Genomic DNA, 13,693 nt, shown 5'->3' with positions numbered 1-13,693 from the left:
GATGCATCACTTGACAGTTAAACATCAAACCGCTTCACTTCTTCTCACAAATGCTGTAAATTTTTTCACAACCTAAGAAAGATTTGAACTAGCTACTCAATGTATCCGCATAAATGCATTAGAACTGTTCCCTTAATAAACAATGATCAAATCAGTTGAAGCATTTTCGTTTCTCACTCTTTTTCCAATAGTTTATGCAAATTAACTGTTTACTATAGCAATCGTAAAGCCGAAAATACCAGGGAAGTATTTGAAATTAAAGAAACAGTGAATTGAAATTTAAAATCGCCTTTGATTTTTTTATTGATAGGAGGGGCAAACCAAAAATGGCCCGAACCATACAGAGTCGTTTTCATTATATCTGTCTTCGTAATTGTAGCATTTATTGCCGACTTACTATGAATTTTATACGACAACCTTTTTTTTCAAAATAGTACTGTTTTATCGCTTCATTCTACTGTAACAGAGAAAATATGCAATAAAACTCAATCTTTATAAAAAAAAATATTCTTATTTTCTTCATTTTGGAGTTGTGGGATCCTCAATACACTAATGATGAAGCAATATGACCAACTATGTTAAAAGAAAATCATTAAAACATAGATAACACAGGTAAATAGGTAAAACAAACGAAGAAATATATAATTATTAATAATCGGTCTCCCTTTGTCTTCCTTAATCAACACTGTTCTATAAGTAGAGATCTAGAAGATGTTCCATTTAAAACATGCAGACGATTCCTATATAAAATGAATGCAACAGAAGTCGGTAACAGGCAACAGTAACATAAAAAGTGACGACATGCAAATCGTCTACTAGAACGTTAACTAGCACATATGAAGTCATAAGTTAGCAAACATATGTTACAAGATGTATATTTAACACAGTATTTAAGTACGTTGTACAAGGAAGAGATTCTGATGTTACTCATGAATTTACCAATAAACAGCTGACACCAATACAAGGAAGCCGAAGAGAATTCCAATAGCTCTCATAGTCTTATAGCAATGGTATACGATTTGAAAGGACCTGGATCGTTGTGCGTTAAAATAAATAAACATGAAAGCACACAAAACAAACAACATCAATTAGTGTTCAAACGACAAGGTGGAACACTAGGTAATGTTACATGTTTTCCCAAACAAACCACACACTTTTTTTTCTGACAGTTGTTTTTTAATTGTTGCACTTTGAATGGAACGCGTGAAGGTGGTGAAGGTAGAAGCGTGTTGTAATCAAAGGTGACAAACACAAAGACATTGGAAGCCTTCCAAGAAAACCCTCAATGGAACCAATTCGAGAGGCAGAACACTCGCGAAAATGTTACGTCAGGCATTTCTTGTTTTTGTCTCAGATCAATCGTGGTGAGTTACGGCACGTTCAGTAATAAGCGTGAGAATGTAGACAATTACAATTACCGCCCACATGACCTACCCACACACTTCATTGTCTTGCACCGCCTCTCTAACTCACATGGTTCTACACCTACAGTACCAAATTCATCTTGAATACACAGTCTACTTCTTAGTTAGCATCAGGATCATTCTTTGAGATATTTCTACATTTCCTAGCACAACTTTCAAAACAATGTTCAGAAATATATATATGTCTGCCTTTCTGCCATTCTGTTTATTCTTTGAATACACCTCTCGTTACCGAAGTTTCTACCCAATAAAACAATTCCAATTCTTTTCTCCAATAAGGAGTATCCGTTTCTTTGCTCCATTAGCTAAACTTCCGTTTCTTTTTTTTTTCGGATTAAGAATATCCGTAACTTGATGTACCGATCGTTACCAAGGTGTCCCCGCAATACAGATTGCTACCACATTGAAGTACTCTAACGTAGTTTGGTTTTTTATTGCCTATCTAAAAGTATCTATATCTTTTATCTTTCCCATATTTCCCAAAGCAGTTATATATATTTGTTTCTGCTCTAACAATTAATGTGTGTGTTTTAACAATGCATTTCATTGTTTTAACATTAGAATGTTATGTTAGTCTAGCGTGTGCCTACAGTATGTTTACAATGCATCTATTGTTTCAACAACACACCTGACACGCCGGAAGAGGAGGAGGAGGAGGAGGAAGAGGAGAAGGAGGAGGAGGAGGAGAAGGAGGAGGAGGAGGAGAAGGAGGAGAAGGAGGAGGAGGAGGAAAGGGAGGAGAAGGAGGAGGAGGAGGAGCTTCATACTGATTGCAGCATACTAACAAGTAAAAAAAAAAAGATTTACAACTTGTTGGGAAAACAAAAAAAAAGAAAGGAAAGAGCTGATCAGGTTTCATTTTTACCCCAGACTTATATATTTGTAGAAAGAGCAGATAAATGCAAATACTTTTCTGAACTTTAAATTTCATTTGAAACCAAGAAAATACATATACAATACATTGTATACTCGTAATTTCTATGTAATGAACACACGGTGGTGCTAAACCTAGTACCTACAATGTAAATCTACATTTTTATTACTAAAACTAATATAAATCTTGTATGGTTACGTAATGGTTCCCTTAACCTCATACGTGTCCTGAAGATGTAAAGCTACACTTTACAGGTGTCCATATCTTCTGTTTAGTATGAAATGTACGTAAAGGTTTACTACCTTCGACTTTACGATGTAAATCCAAGGTTTTGGGATCGCTAAACTTCGAATTGACAATGTTATGTTCCATTTAGGAGAGCTTAAACTCATATTTATATATGATTTTAATGTGCGTATTGGGTCTCGTACCTCGAATTTACAAAGTTACACTGACGCTGACTGATGGTAAACGTCGATTTTGTTATGTTACTTTTGGGGACGCTTATCATATTTGAATATAAAGCTTCGTTAAGAGGTTCTAAACCGCTACTTTCTTCAATTCAGAGCGTAAAAAGTTCTACACTTCTTGTTCAATAAACTGAAGGCATATATATGTACTTCCTTTTTCAAGTGTAAAAATGTTTTACATTTGAAAACATACACAAGAGCGTTCATAGCTGCTCTCTGAATACCAGATTCCGTTTATAAAGGCAAGACCTTCCGAAAAACACCAGATTAAATGTCGGGCGTCACAGGCGACCAATGACATACGTTTCAAGTTTACATAATTGGAACCAGAGTCATATTCTATTTCAAAAAACGTTTGTTTACCTGAGGTGCATTAATTTTCTTACATTTCGTCGAACAAGGATAGTTCACAAAGTAGTAGGATTTTTTTTGAATTTACAATATGCATAACATATTGGTTGAAGAGAGTACAGATATAATAAACTCAAGGTTAGCACTATAAAACGAGACTTTTATTTGTCTTCTGTTGTAAACATTATCAAGTACACAACGAAACAATGACAAAACATGATAACATTCTTTTAATATTTTGTAACAATGAAAAATATATATAGTACGACTATGGTACGAGATGGAGATGAGTTATGAGAAAAATATATCTTCATTTAATAAAAATGTTCAATGAATAATGAAGGATGAATAATGGAGAATGAAATAGCTCTCTAACAAATCCAGACATCTACAGACGTCGTTCATTCTATGAATAACAATATAAATGGCGGTGGATTGATGTGTGTATGGAGTTTCATACCCGTCATCTATTGGTCAAGCGTTCTATGTTGTGTAACGTCACGCGGTTTGGTCAGTGTGCTTTGAAAGCTAAACTGTTAGCTGCCGTATTTTCTACATTTATTCTCCGTATACCGAGATACAAATGCTAAATTACATTGTAGAGAAAGCATCCATGAAAGACAAAAAGGCACTTATCAATGCCAGTTTCCGATTTGCCTCGATTCTGTTTTCGGAAACAGTTGGCGCATTTGATTTGTAACCTCGAAGTTACTGGTAGAACCCAGTATAATTGGCACATTGTTATCTGTCTCTTGAAGAGTCCGCTTTTTCGAGTCGCCTCGACACGTCGGGTCGTTTCTAGTTAATATCAGTATTATGTTTGTGTCATTCTCCCAACGAGGCAAAGGATCAACTTCTGGGGGCGGGAACTACGTAGGGCGAGGTGCTAGCACCCGACAGGCACCCTGAGATACTAGGTGGGTTCGATTTGTGATACGAGTGCTGATCACGTCTCCGCCACTAGTTTTGTGTTTGTAGAGTCTGAACATGACGTGAAACCCGAAGTGCGGTCAACACCTGTAAGGGCTTTCTCAAAGTCAAGCAATTGTCCCATAAAGTTGAAGTTCGGGGAAATGTTTGGTTTACATCCTTTGACGTGGTCGTATGCTTCGTTTAGGCTCATCTTTTGTTTCTGCATCAGATAGGCAACCGTCACGGTTACTGATCGGCTGATCCCTGCTAAACAGTGCACCAATACGCCGTGCTTCTGTTCACGAGCCTCATCTGTAAAGACAAAACAAGTCAAATTGGTTAAGTTTTGTGTCCAACAAGTAAAGCAGACAATTTGAAACCTATTAAAATGGAAAATTATATGACTATGAAAAAAAAAAACATCATCAAAATAACCTAGGTTTAAAAATTCCTTCTCAGTTAAATCAACACTATTTCCCGGTGCATGACAATTTTATGTTTTTTAATCTGCTTGAACGAATTCAACTAGAAAGTGATTTTGTTTACATGGTAGTTGGACACATCCCGACTGACCCTGAGAGACGGAAGGATGTAAGCAGATGTAAACATTCGAGAGGTATGTGTGTTCTGAAGACACACCGGAAACGCCAGGCGAGGTTGAACGTGCCGTGTACAGGAGAATGGTTTGCAGCGTTCTATTTCAGAGCAATTATAAGTGGCGCGGTATGCTGGTATGCCTCCTCACGGCGGATGTTGGTTTATGTTACTGGTTTCTAGGCCACGTTTCCTGTAGTTGGTTGTTCTCTATTGATTAGTGTAGCGGATGTTATCTGCCCGCCCCGCTATCTCCCCCTAAACCAATTAAGTTTGATAACTAGGACAGACTTTCAAAACAGTGGAAACATATACGTGTATGGTGAATTCTACTTTTATACCGACACTGGCATCGGAGTACTGCAATCCTTTCCTACCAACCCTCGTATTTAAGTGCCTGTGCTGTTATAGACAGTATAACTACTAACACTGTGGTTTGTTAATAATAAAAGATAATACAATAGACGTATCATTAATGTGTCAAAAACATATTTTCGTTAAACTCTCATCACTGATCGGTAAAACACTACAAGAAATGGTACACAATAATGGTTAATTATGGCGGAGGTACATTGTCGTGGTTATTGTTTCAGTGCCCAGACACTACAACTTACTGTCCCCTACTTATCCAGCACTACAAATTGGTAGTGAGCCAGACCACAGAAACGGAGGGAGAACATGTTTAACCAGAACCCCCTCCCTTCCCATCTCACGGAATTGCGTGAGGCAATGAAGAGAAATATTATACACGGTATCGCGGAAATCTTGGCAGAGTCGAAATTTATCCTTGATGGTGGCTCTTTTTTAAATCTAGGGAAGTGTTTGTGACCTAAATATAGCAGCTACATCACCCATCATTTTGCAGAATCGCTACGAGGCTAGACTGTGTTCACGTGCACATGTAGTGCTCGTGATGGCATGTGCTGTGTTTGTACGGTGGCTGTGATAGGGGGTCTGCAGTATGGTTTGATAAAAGTTTCTCCATTCCTCTTAACTATATGAGTATTGTTTCCTTCGTTCTCTAATTGAAACTCCCGCTTTTTTGTATTTAAATACATACAATAACGTTGTCGTATATTATTAAGTAGTCATTTTATATGGAGTATCAAGATGCTTTTTTCACGTGTTAGTCGGTGTTCGGTCAGCCATGAAGCGGAGTGTAAGACAAGATCCATCTCCCCTGACAAGTAGTCTGTGCCGCGGGCACCTTGAAACCCACACCAATACACAGACTTTCGTACACCTGATAGGCAGGTATGAATTTGAACCTAGGTAGGCGATAAGCGACGCGTAACGGCGTTGTCTGACAAGTGTTGTATTTTGTTGGTCTAACTTGTATCTTATTAAGGAGAGGTTTAAAACGGGGGTTCATCCTAGAAGTCTTGTCATTCATGTCAACTTTACGCCTTCTACTCTCATCAAGAACTAGTAAAACCTCTTGTCAAAAGTTATTAGTTTCTTTCTTTTCATTATTACGGTGGTTTCAAATAGACGCAGTTGACGCGACTACCTCCGTCAAAATTGTGTCATGTGTTGTTTCGAGACCATTTTGTCTATGGGAGAATGTTTATACCCAAAACAGCTATTTGAGTAAGGAAGCCACATGCTGGCTCCAGTTTAAAAGCTCGGCTGGCGTTCCGCTCGTGTTATTTTTTGTCGTTAACCTCGGGTCAGCTGCTAGTGCAGTACCCATTTACCCCCTCTTGCCTCTTACACTAGACACTTACCAATGAATGCTATGGCTTCAGGAAAGAAGGCGGATAAGTTCTGGGACAGTTGATCAGCTACAGGAATCTGCATATATTTAAAGTCGTTGTCTTCTTCAAATTTGTTAGGGACATTTGGGGTAACGTTGAGAATGTATCTGATCCCGTGTTTTTTCAGCTGGCCAATATCTGCCGAGGTTCGGGCGTTGCCGAGATAAAGGTACTTCAGCACTTCCACTGGGAACGGGGACATAGCCGTGGGAGAGTTCACATTATCACAGTCAGAATCTGACGTACCGTTCCCAGAATCGTCAGAAATTTTTAAATTGCACAATCCAAAAATAGTCTCTTCCACATTTTCTTGTCCGACACAATGGTCTCTGTGTATGTTCTCAAAAGACGGAAAACCACCTGAAAAACAGATAAACATATACAAATTATTAAAAGTTTATTTATTTAAAAGATATGCGTTGTTTATTGGCTACTCTACTGATTTATGTCAAGGATAGTCTGCGTTAGAGGTTATCTAGAGATACTGATAGCCTTGACAGGTCTTATCTATGGAGCGCCCCCTAAATTCGTGTGGCCTCATAATAAATTGTTTATCGTGGCGGTTTCCGGTCGAGTCCACGACTCCCCTCGCCGCTAGCCTGTTCAATGTATACCCTTGTGTTGACTTAACCCCCTCTCTCTTGTTTACTCGTATATTTTTATCAGCACGGCTCAGTCCATTTCCTGTCCATTGTATCTCGGTGCCTTTTCCTAATATCTCTCATCAGAATACACGTCTACGTTCATAGTTAGGTGAATCAGAGACGTGTATTATACGTCTCTGGGTGAATGGAGAGATTTGTGAAGGTGTATAACCTGTGTGAAACATAGGTCACCGACGCCAGTGGACCGAGACGTGCTCGAAACTTCCCTCCCCTGCAATTCACACATGTTTGACTCCAGATTCCCATATTACAACGTACCAGTATATCTAAGTAGAATCTCCTACATAAGGAACCAAAAAGAGCAAACCCTGGAGGGAGAGTTGACGTAGACATTTTAACTAGTGATAGATACATGTTAAGTTTAACATGTTATGGAGATATTTGGCGCCATCTTGGCTTCCATTCAAGTCTTCTGGGCAGTAATAGGCTTAATGTATATATATATATGAATGTCAAAGAAAATCCTTCGTCATGTCGGTTCGATGACACAGTGACAATCATTAAATGTTATTAACGGAAAGGACATTGACATGTTTCAGTACAACTAGTTCACTTACCGGTTAGAATGCTCGTTTTAGCTCCATCCTGATTCAACTTTTTCAACAAGAGTTCGATAATACTGGAGGGGTTTGAGTTGGGGTCGGTTGAACATTCGTCGTACAACACGACATTGCGGGATTTCCAAAGCTTATTAAATTTGTCCTTTGCTTCGTTATTTTGAATGACACACGAAAGTTTAAGATTTCCTTTCTTTAATCGCCGTAGCATAAGGCTCGGTAGCGTTATGTTTATGGCGCCTTTGATGTGAGATCTCGTGAAATCGGCTTGAGAGCGACAGTCAAGGAGAAGGGGAGACTCGCTCGACCCGAAGAGACCTACCAGGCCGTCTGGACTCACAAAATTTCCCGACATTTTAAGCATACACTCTACGCAAGGCATCTGCGACGGAAAGTTAACTGAACAAAACACTAATGTATAATATCAACACCGTTAAAGGGCTGGTAATCCGCTTGTCGACGGCACGAGTAAAATATAACGCTGGCAGTGGGAAAATCACGTAAAAGCTGAACACAAGAAGTAATATAAGATCCTCAGACTACAGTAAACTGTTGTTGTTGTTTATATCCTTGGTTTAAGAACTGTTATTTTCCATACTTGTTCTAGTTTGTGATGGAACTTGTAGTCAGCTCAATACCATTATAACCGTGTTTCGTCTCCACTCCGATTTATAGATCTCCGAGTTTTATGAAGCATGAGAACTGACGGCATAAACAAACACGTGAACAGCCAATCGCTGAATGGGTGACGTAGCTAAGCCCCGCCCCAAAATGGATTATTTTTTCCATATTTAGAGGACTAGGTCATTCATTCTAGAGTCTAGTGGTAATCATAGACAAGAGCGCTCTACTTTCTCTAAAAATAGTAGGTTACGACAATATCACTGCGCGGTGTGGTGAAATAGGGTAAAATAGGAAATGACTAGATGATCGCGAAACGAATCACGTCATACGTGATACAGTAATATTCTGAAATAAATAAAGCCACTGTCACAAGTTGTGAAATCGTTTTTCTGTGTAACTTTGAGTCGAAACGAAGGGACTACATTTACAGCTCTAGATCCATTGATATACTTAAGGTCATAAGGTCATGGTCTGATCCGTCTCTTTCCAGAGATGTGTGGATGTTGTGTGTGTGTGTGCACCTCTGTACATCGATGTGTATACACGGTGGTATTTTATCTTTCGTGGACCGCCATTACGTGTATACTAGTGTATTGTATTCACCGGACGCGAGATATACACATAGGTCACACAGAGAAGTTATGAAATGGCTGTACACATGTGTGTAGTTTGTGACAACGTTGGATTTTAACAAGCCCACGACTAATATAAAAAAAGAACCCGACGACGTAACTCTACGAAATTGCTATTAATTCAGATAAATATATCAAAATACAACGCAGTGTTTGAGTTCTACAAACATCTACCATGAACGTTAATCTCTAAATAATTCAGATAAAATAAATCAAAATTCATCACAGGGTTTCAGTACGTGATTGAACTTATAAAAAAAACAAGACTTCGCAATGACAGTTCATTATTATTCAAAGGCGAGACACGTGGCCCAGTTATATTATTTTCTACATCTATAGTGTACTGTCAAGGCGGTATGTTGTAGGTGTGATGACGGTTGATCATATGTAATCTTAATTATCCATCAACTAAATATTTAAAATGGACTCGCCACCTAAACGGCATATGTAGTCTCATTATGTTGAATATTAACTGAAGACATGTTCTGTGGTTAAAACATTTTCTGTGATGAAGATTCTTTCTTTTTCTTTTTCTAACGTAAGTCGTTACGTCACACTTCCTGTAAATACAAAATGAATAATATAAGTTGGTGAGTGTTCACAACAACATTTTGATCTAAATTATATTAGAGACAAGACATAATTACAATACTGTTTAAATTCAATTTGAATTCACTATATAGAGGTACAAGCTAGGAAGGCGAGTCAGAATATATTTTGTGGAAGGCTTTTGTGAAGATCCTCTATTAGTAAAATTGTTCCTCTCTGTCACCATCATAAAACTTATTCGTAAAATTATAGAGCAGTGTAAGTGAATAATTAAAAGTTAATTGTATTAATTATCATATCGGTTATTGTTCAAATATTATAAAAAAAAAGAGTATATTTTTGTTGTAGTTATTTTTTGTTGTTGTTGTTTTTTGTAACCAACTTGTAAGCTAGTTAAAATTTTACAACAATGCGAGGAAAATTTAAAAATACATGACAAGTTTTCAATTTGACTAAAGCGAAAGTTTCCGCATTGTTTTAATTCGTTACATCAACAAATAGTCGTGATATGTTCAGCGCAGTACTACAATTGATAGGGACAGTGAATATAAATGCCATTGTCAGGGTGATAATAGGATTGATTATTGTTCCGGAGGTCATTACCATTTTGATATAATCTGCATAAATAAATGCTAGACAATTCAATTATAGGATGGTTCACAATACCGGCAAGACTTACTGAAAGTCTAACAATGATATCTAGACTATAATTAGCGATACATCACCTCGTTATGAAGGCCGGATATATTCTGGCTGCGCGAGATAAGAAACCTCGTTGCTAGCTATTTCCGGTGTCACGCCGTAGGGGGTACCTGTTCTAGTAACATACATATAATTTTGGGTAATTAGTATCTGTCTGGGGTGTGTATCCTGTTGACAAGGGGTCGGGCGTGTCCCCGGGGACTACTGGGTACATCAACAGCTCCCGTACATGGACACATAGCTGAGCGATGACACTTGGAGATAACATTTGAATAAAACTAAGGACATCTAAACGCATTTAAACAACTGGTTTCTATAGGATCTGCTCAAGGCTCCTCGAGTATGCTTTAAAGAAACCCTTTAAGTTGATTTTTTCCATAGATATTCCAATCGCGTGGCTATGCCGAGATAACATCTGAAGAGTTCATCCCGGTAGGTTCGTGTCTTTAAAGGGAATTTTAGACTTATACAACACAGAAAAAATGCGCCAACTCATAGAAAAGTATTATAAGGGTGTTGAATGGACAAAGAGCTTTGCTTTTATCGTCTACAATGTAAAATGCTTACTATCCGAATAAGGAAACATAAACAATATCTATTTCACCCCCTACAGGTGGAACACCGGGCCGACCCGTTGTTACTCAGCATTTTCTACAATCACATCGGGACTAAGTAAATAAAATGACCGAAAATCCTTCTTAGCTTTGGGATTTCTTTCTACAAAACTACATTCTTATCAAATCGTTATTTTGACATACGTTTAATTTCAGTTTAGAAAAAAGATAATACGATTTGAGTGAATTTTGTACCAATTGATATGGGTAAAAGTTTTTCGGTTGCGTTCAATTTCATCCTCCAAACGCTTAACTTAGTACTTAAAAGGTATTATAATTTCACTCGCAGTTTACGTACATGAGGTGCCGCTTTCCCGTACCCTGACAATTCGGCAGATTCCGTATTGATGAAAGGTACCGAAATCAGCCGAGGTTAGCCGAATCAGCGTTTGTAACCGGCACGACCTACTTTCGCCACGAATCACACGCTATACTTTCTCCTTATGCTAATTACGTTGTACAGTTACGGTCTAAAAATTTAAACATTTTTTCTAGTAATTATAGATAAATTTGAATTTCTACATTTCTCAGTACGCCACCATGGCATGAGACTCAATTTATATCAATATTGAGTGGTTAAATAAAGTAAAATGCTATATATGTTATTGATTATAATTTAAACGGGGAGATTTCAAAAATGGTATAGGTATGTGTAATTTCAGATTTTTTCTCAATGACCCGTTAGTCCATCACAAATTACGACGTCATCAACAAGTCATCCACGTGACGGTGTTAACTACACGTGTATTGCGCAACAAGAAGTAGTCCCGGATTTCATCATTTTCTCTTAAAAGTCATTCCGAAAATGAAAGTAGGAGATAACTGCCAAACGTTTTCGACCATAAAAAGGATGTGGTTGTACCACAGGGTTTTATAATCTGTATTATACTATATATACATTTGAAAGCCTTCGGCTAACTACATGTATGATTAATGTCTAGTTGTTGTTTTTTTGCGCATATTCTGTTTCTCATTTATACTTCATTTAGTTCCCGCACACACCTTTGAGAAAGAGGATACATGGTTGTGTGAGAGGGAGGATATATGTTTGTGTGAGAGGGAGGATACATGGTTGTGTGAGAGGGAGGATACATGGTTGTGTGAGAGGGAGGATATATAGTTGTGTGAGAGGGAGGATACATGATTGTTTGAGAGAGGATAAATCCTGTATCCAAGCATCCCCCAATACTAAATCCTCTATCCAGAAACCCCCTTAAATACAATATTATCCTGTATCCAAGAACCCCCAATGCTAAATACTGAATCAAGAAACCCCAATAAAAAAATCTTATCTTGTATCCAAGCACTCCCAATACTTAAATGGGGGAGAAATATTCAAAGAACAAGAGTTTGTTCAAATCTAGATTTATGAAAGTAAACCTAGACGTGATTGTGATGAAATCGTCCGTAATTATTGAAAGCTAAATCAAGATTTTATGTTAATACGACATCATTTATAAAGACATTTATAACTTTCCATTTTCCCTTTTAATATTTTATTCTGTGAACAGGATACTATTTTGTCTTAGGAATGGGGGTGATAGGTCATAATGACACTCAAGCTGACATGATATATGTGACACGGTTCAATTATATATAATTATCAAATGACAATGCACTTTTTTTTCTAAAGGTAATATAAAAAAAAAACGAATCCGTGAACACAAAATGTTTCACCCACTGAACACATGTATACTTGAATGGTACAACGTGAAACATAATCGTTTTAGGAATGGCATAGTTATTTAAAACGAAAGTCCGGATCTGCGACTATCCCATTCGGTTACCGCATGTTACACGACGCGACTCCACCGCGATAACCTGTGGAATACGACGTAGTAAGACCATAACAATACAGAGTAAAAACATCACAAACATTACACACACACAAAAATATCAAAGGAAAGGCACAAATTGACGGTGTGTTGAAAAGTCTTATTTACTATGACATCCTACTTACATAAATTTGTATATGTAAACATTTTCACCCGGATTTCTTTGAAATGTCTTCAACATTATCAGAAGTTCTATTTCAGTCGTGCCCCAAGTAAGTGAAATGGAGATAAAAAGCCGTTTATTAGCCAAGTACGCGAAGACATGTTTTTTTCTGCTTTACGATTGTATACGTCATGTTTTATTATTCACAATGTATATTATCTTTTATTATTAATGATCCGTCAAACAGACGACATTCGGATCATGATTGGCTGAGGCGCTGTCGATATAAGACGGGCATATATCATACTTTGAATTAATTTTACTAAGCATACATAGATATGACGAACCCCTGCTCAACAAATGTAAAATTATCTGTGGTTTCACTTGAAGGAAAATGAGTGTTGATATATTACATAATCATCGTAATGCTAAATTTCAATTCCTCTTGTATACAAGGACAAGTCAGTGATTTTGTATAGATGAGAAATCATTACAGCATAGTGAAATCAGAAATAAGAATACAATCAAAATATGTCCACTCATTAATATAGAAAACGGTGGTATCAATTAAAATAATCATCCCAAAAACATTTTTTTATTTAGATATATTTGTTTTTCCGTTTTCATAACTTTTTTATTCCAACGAAGTGATACAGGAATCATGACCGACTTCTCAGGCCTTTTTTTTTTTTTACCGATGAAAGAAATGTTATGAACTGATATATTTCTATAATACATTCAGAAAATATACAAATATCCATTCCATCAATCAGATAAATGACTGTATAATTTTCAAATTTCTATCAAAGCGATATAAAAAAATGTGACGCACATCTTAAGAACTTCTTAATCAGTATAAAGTCCATGTATGATAAGATACGACGAGAACTACGGGACCGATGCCATTCCTTTCCGACCGGTCAGCCGTGTCATCGTCGTTATCATCGCCGCTCGACACGTGATGACATACGTTAGTGAGTATAAACAAGATTGTGGTCAGTAGTGGATGTCCGTCACTCCTCGTCGTGGT

General features: G+C 37.4%; 1 protein-coding gene across 1 annotated transcript; it reads right to left on the bottom strand.

Moving 5' to 3' along the window:
* Positions 1-3,258: 3,258 nt before the first annotated feature.
* LOC110443409 (dual specificity protein phosphatase 7-like) lies at positions 3,259-8,299 on the bottom strand. The gene is made up of 3 exons (XM_021487621.1): positions 7,605-8,299; positions 6,353-6,742; positions 3,259-4,343 (listed from the first exon to the last, which is right to left on the bottom strand). The coding sequence occupies exons 1-3, from the start codon at positions 7,984-7,986 to the stop codon at positions 4,066-4,068; spliced, it is 1,050 nt and encodes a 349-aa protein (XP_021343296.1). The 5' UTR covers positions 7,987-8,299; the 3' UTR covers positions 3,259-4,065.
* Between the last annotated feature and the right edge of the window lie 5,394 nt (positions 8,300-13,693).

Source organism: Mizuhopecten yessoensis, unplaced genomic scaffold (assembly GCF_002113885.1).
Source record: "Mizuhopecten yessoensis strain PY_sf001 unplaced genomic scaffold, ASM211388v2 scaffold716345, whole genome shotgun sequence".
NCBI lineage: Eukaryota > Metazoa > Mollusca > Bivalvia > Pectinida > Pectinidae > Mizuhopecten > Mizuhopecten yessoensis.
This window is presented reverse-complemented; position numbering and strand designations above follow the sequence as displayed.

Bases quoted from the DNA above. Each gene is read 5' to 3' on its own strand.
- LOC110443409 (XM_021487621.1), bottom strand. From the start codon at position 7,986: ATGCCTTGCGTAGAGTGTATGCTTAAAATGTCGGGAAATTTTGTGAGT. The intron at 6,743-7,604 runs GTAAGTGAACTA...TCTGTTTTTCAG, and splicing joins TAAAACGAGCATTCTAACCG to GTGGTTTTCCGTCTTTTGAG. The intron at 4,344-6,352 runs GTAAGTGTCTAG...TTGTCTTTACAG, and splicing joins TGAAGCCATAGCATTCATTG to ATGAGGCTCGTGAACAGAAG.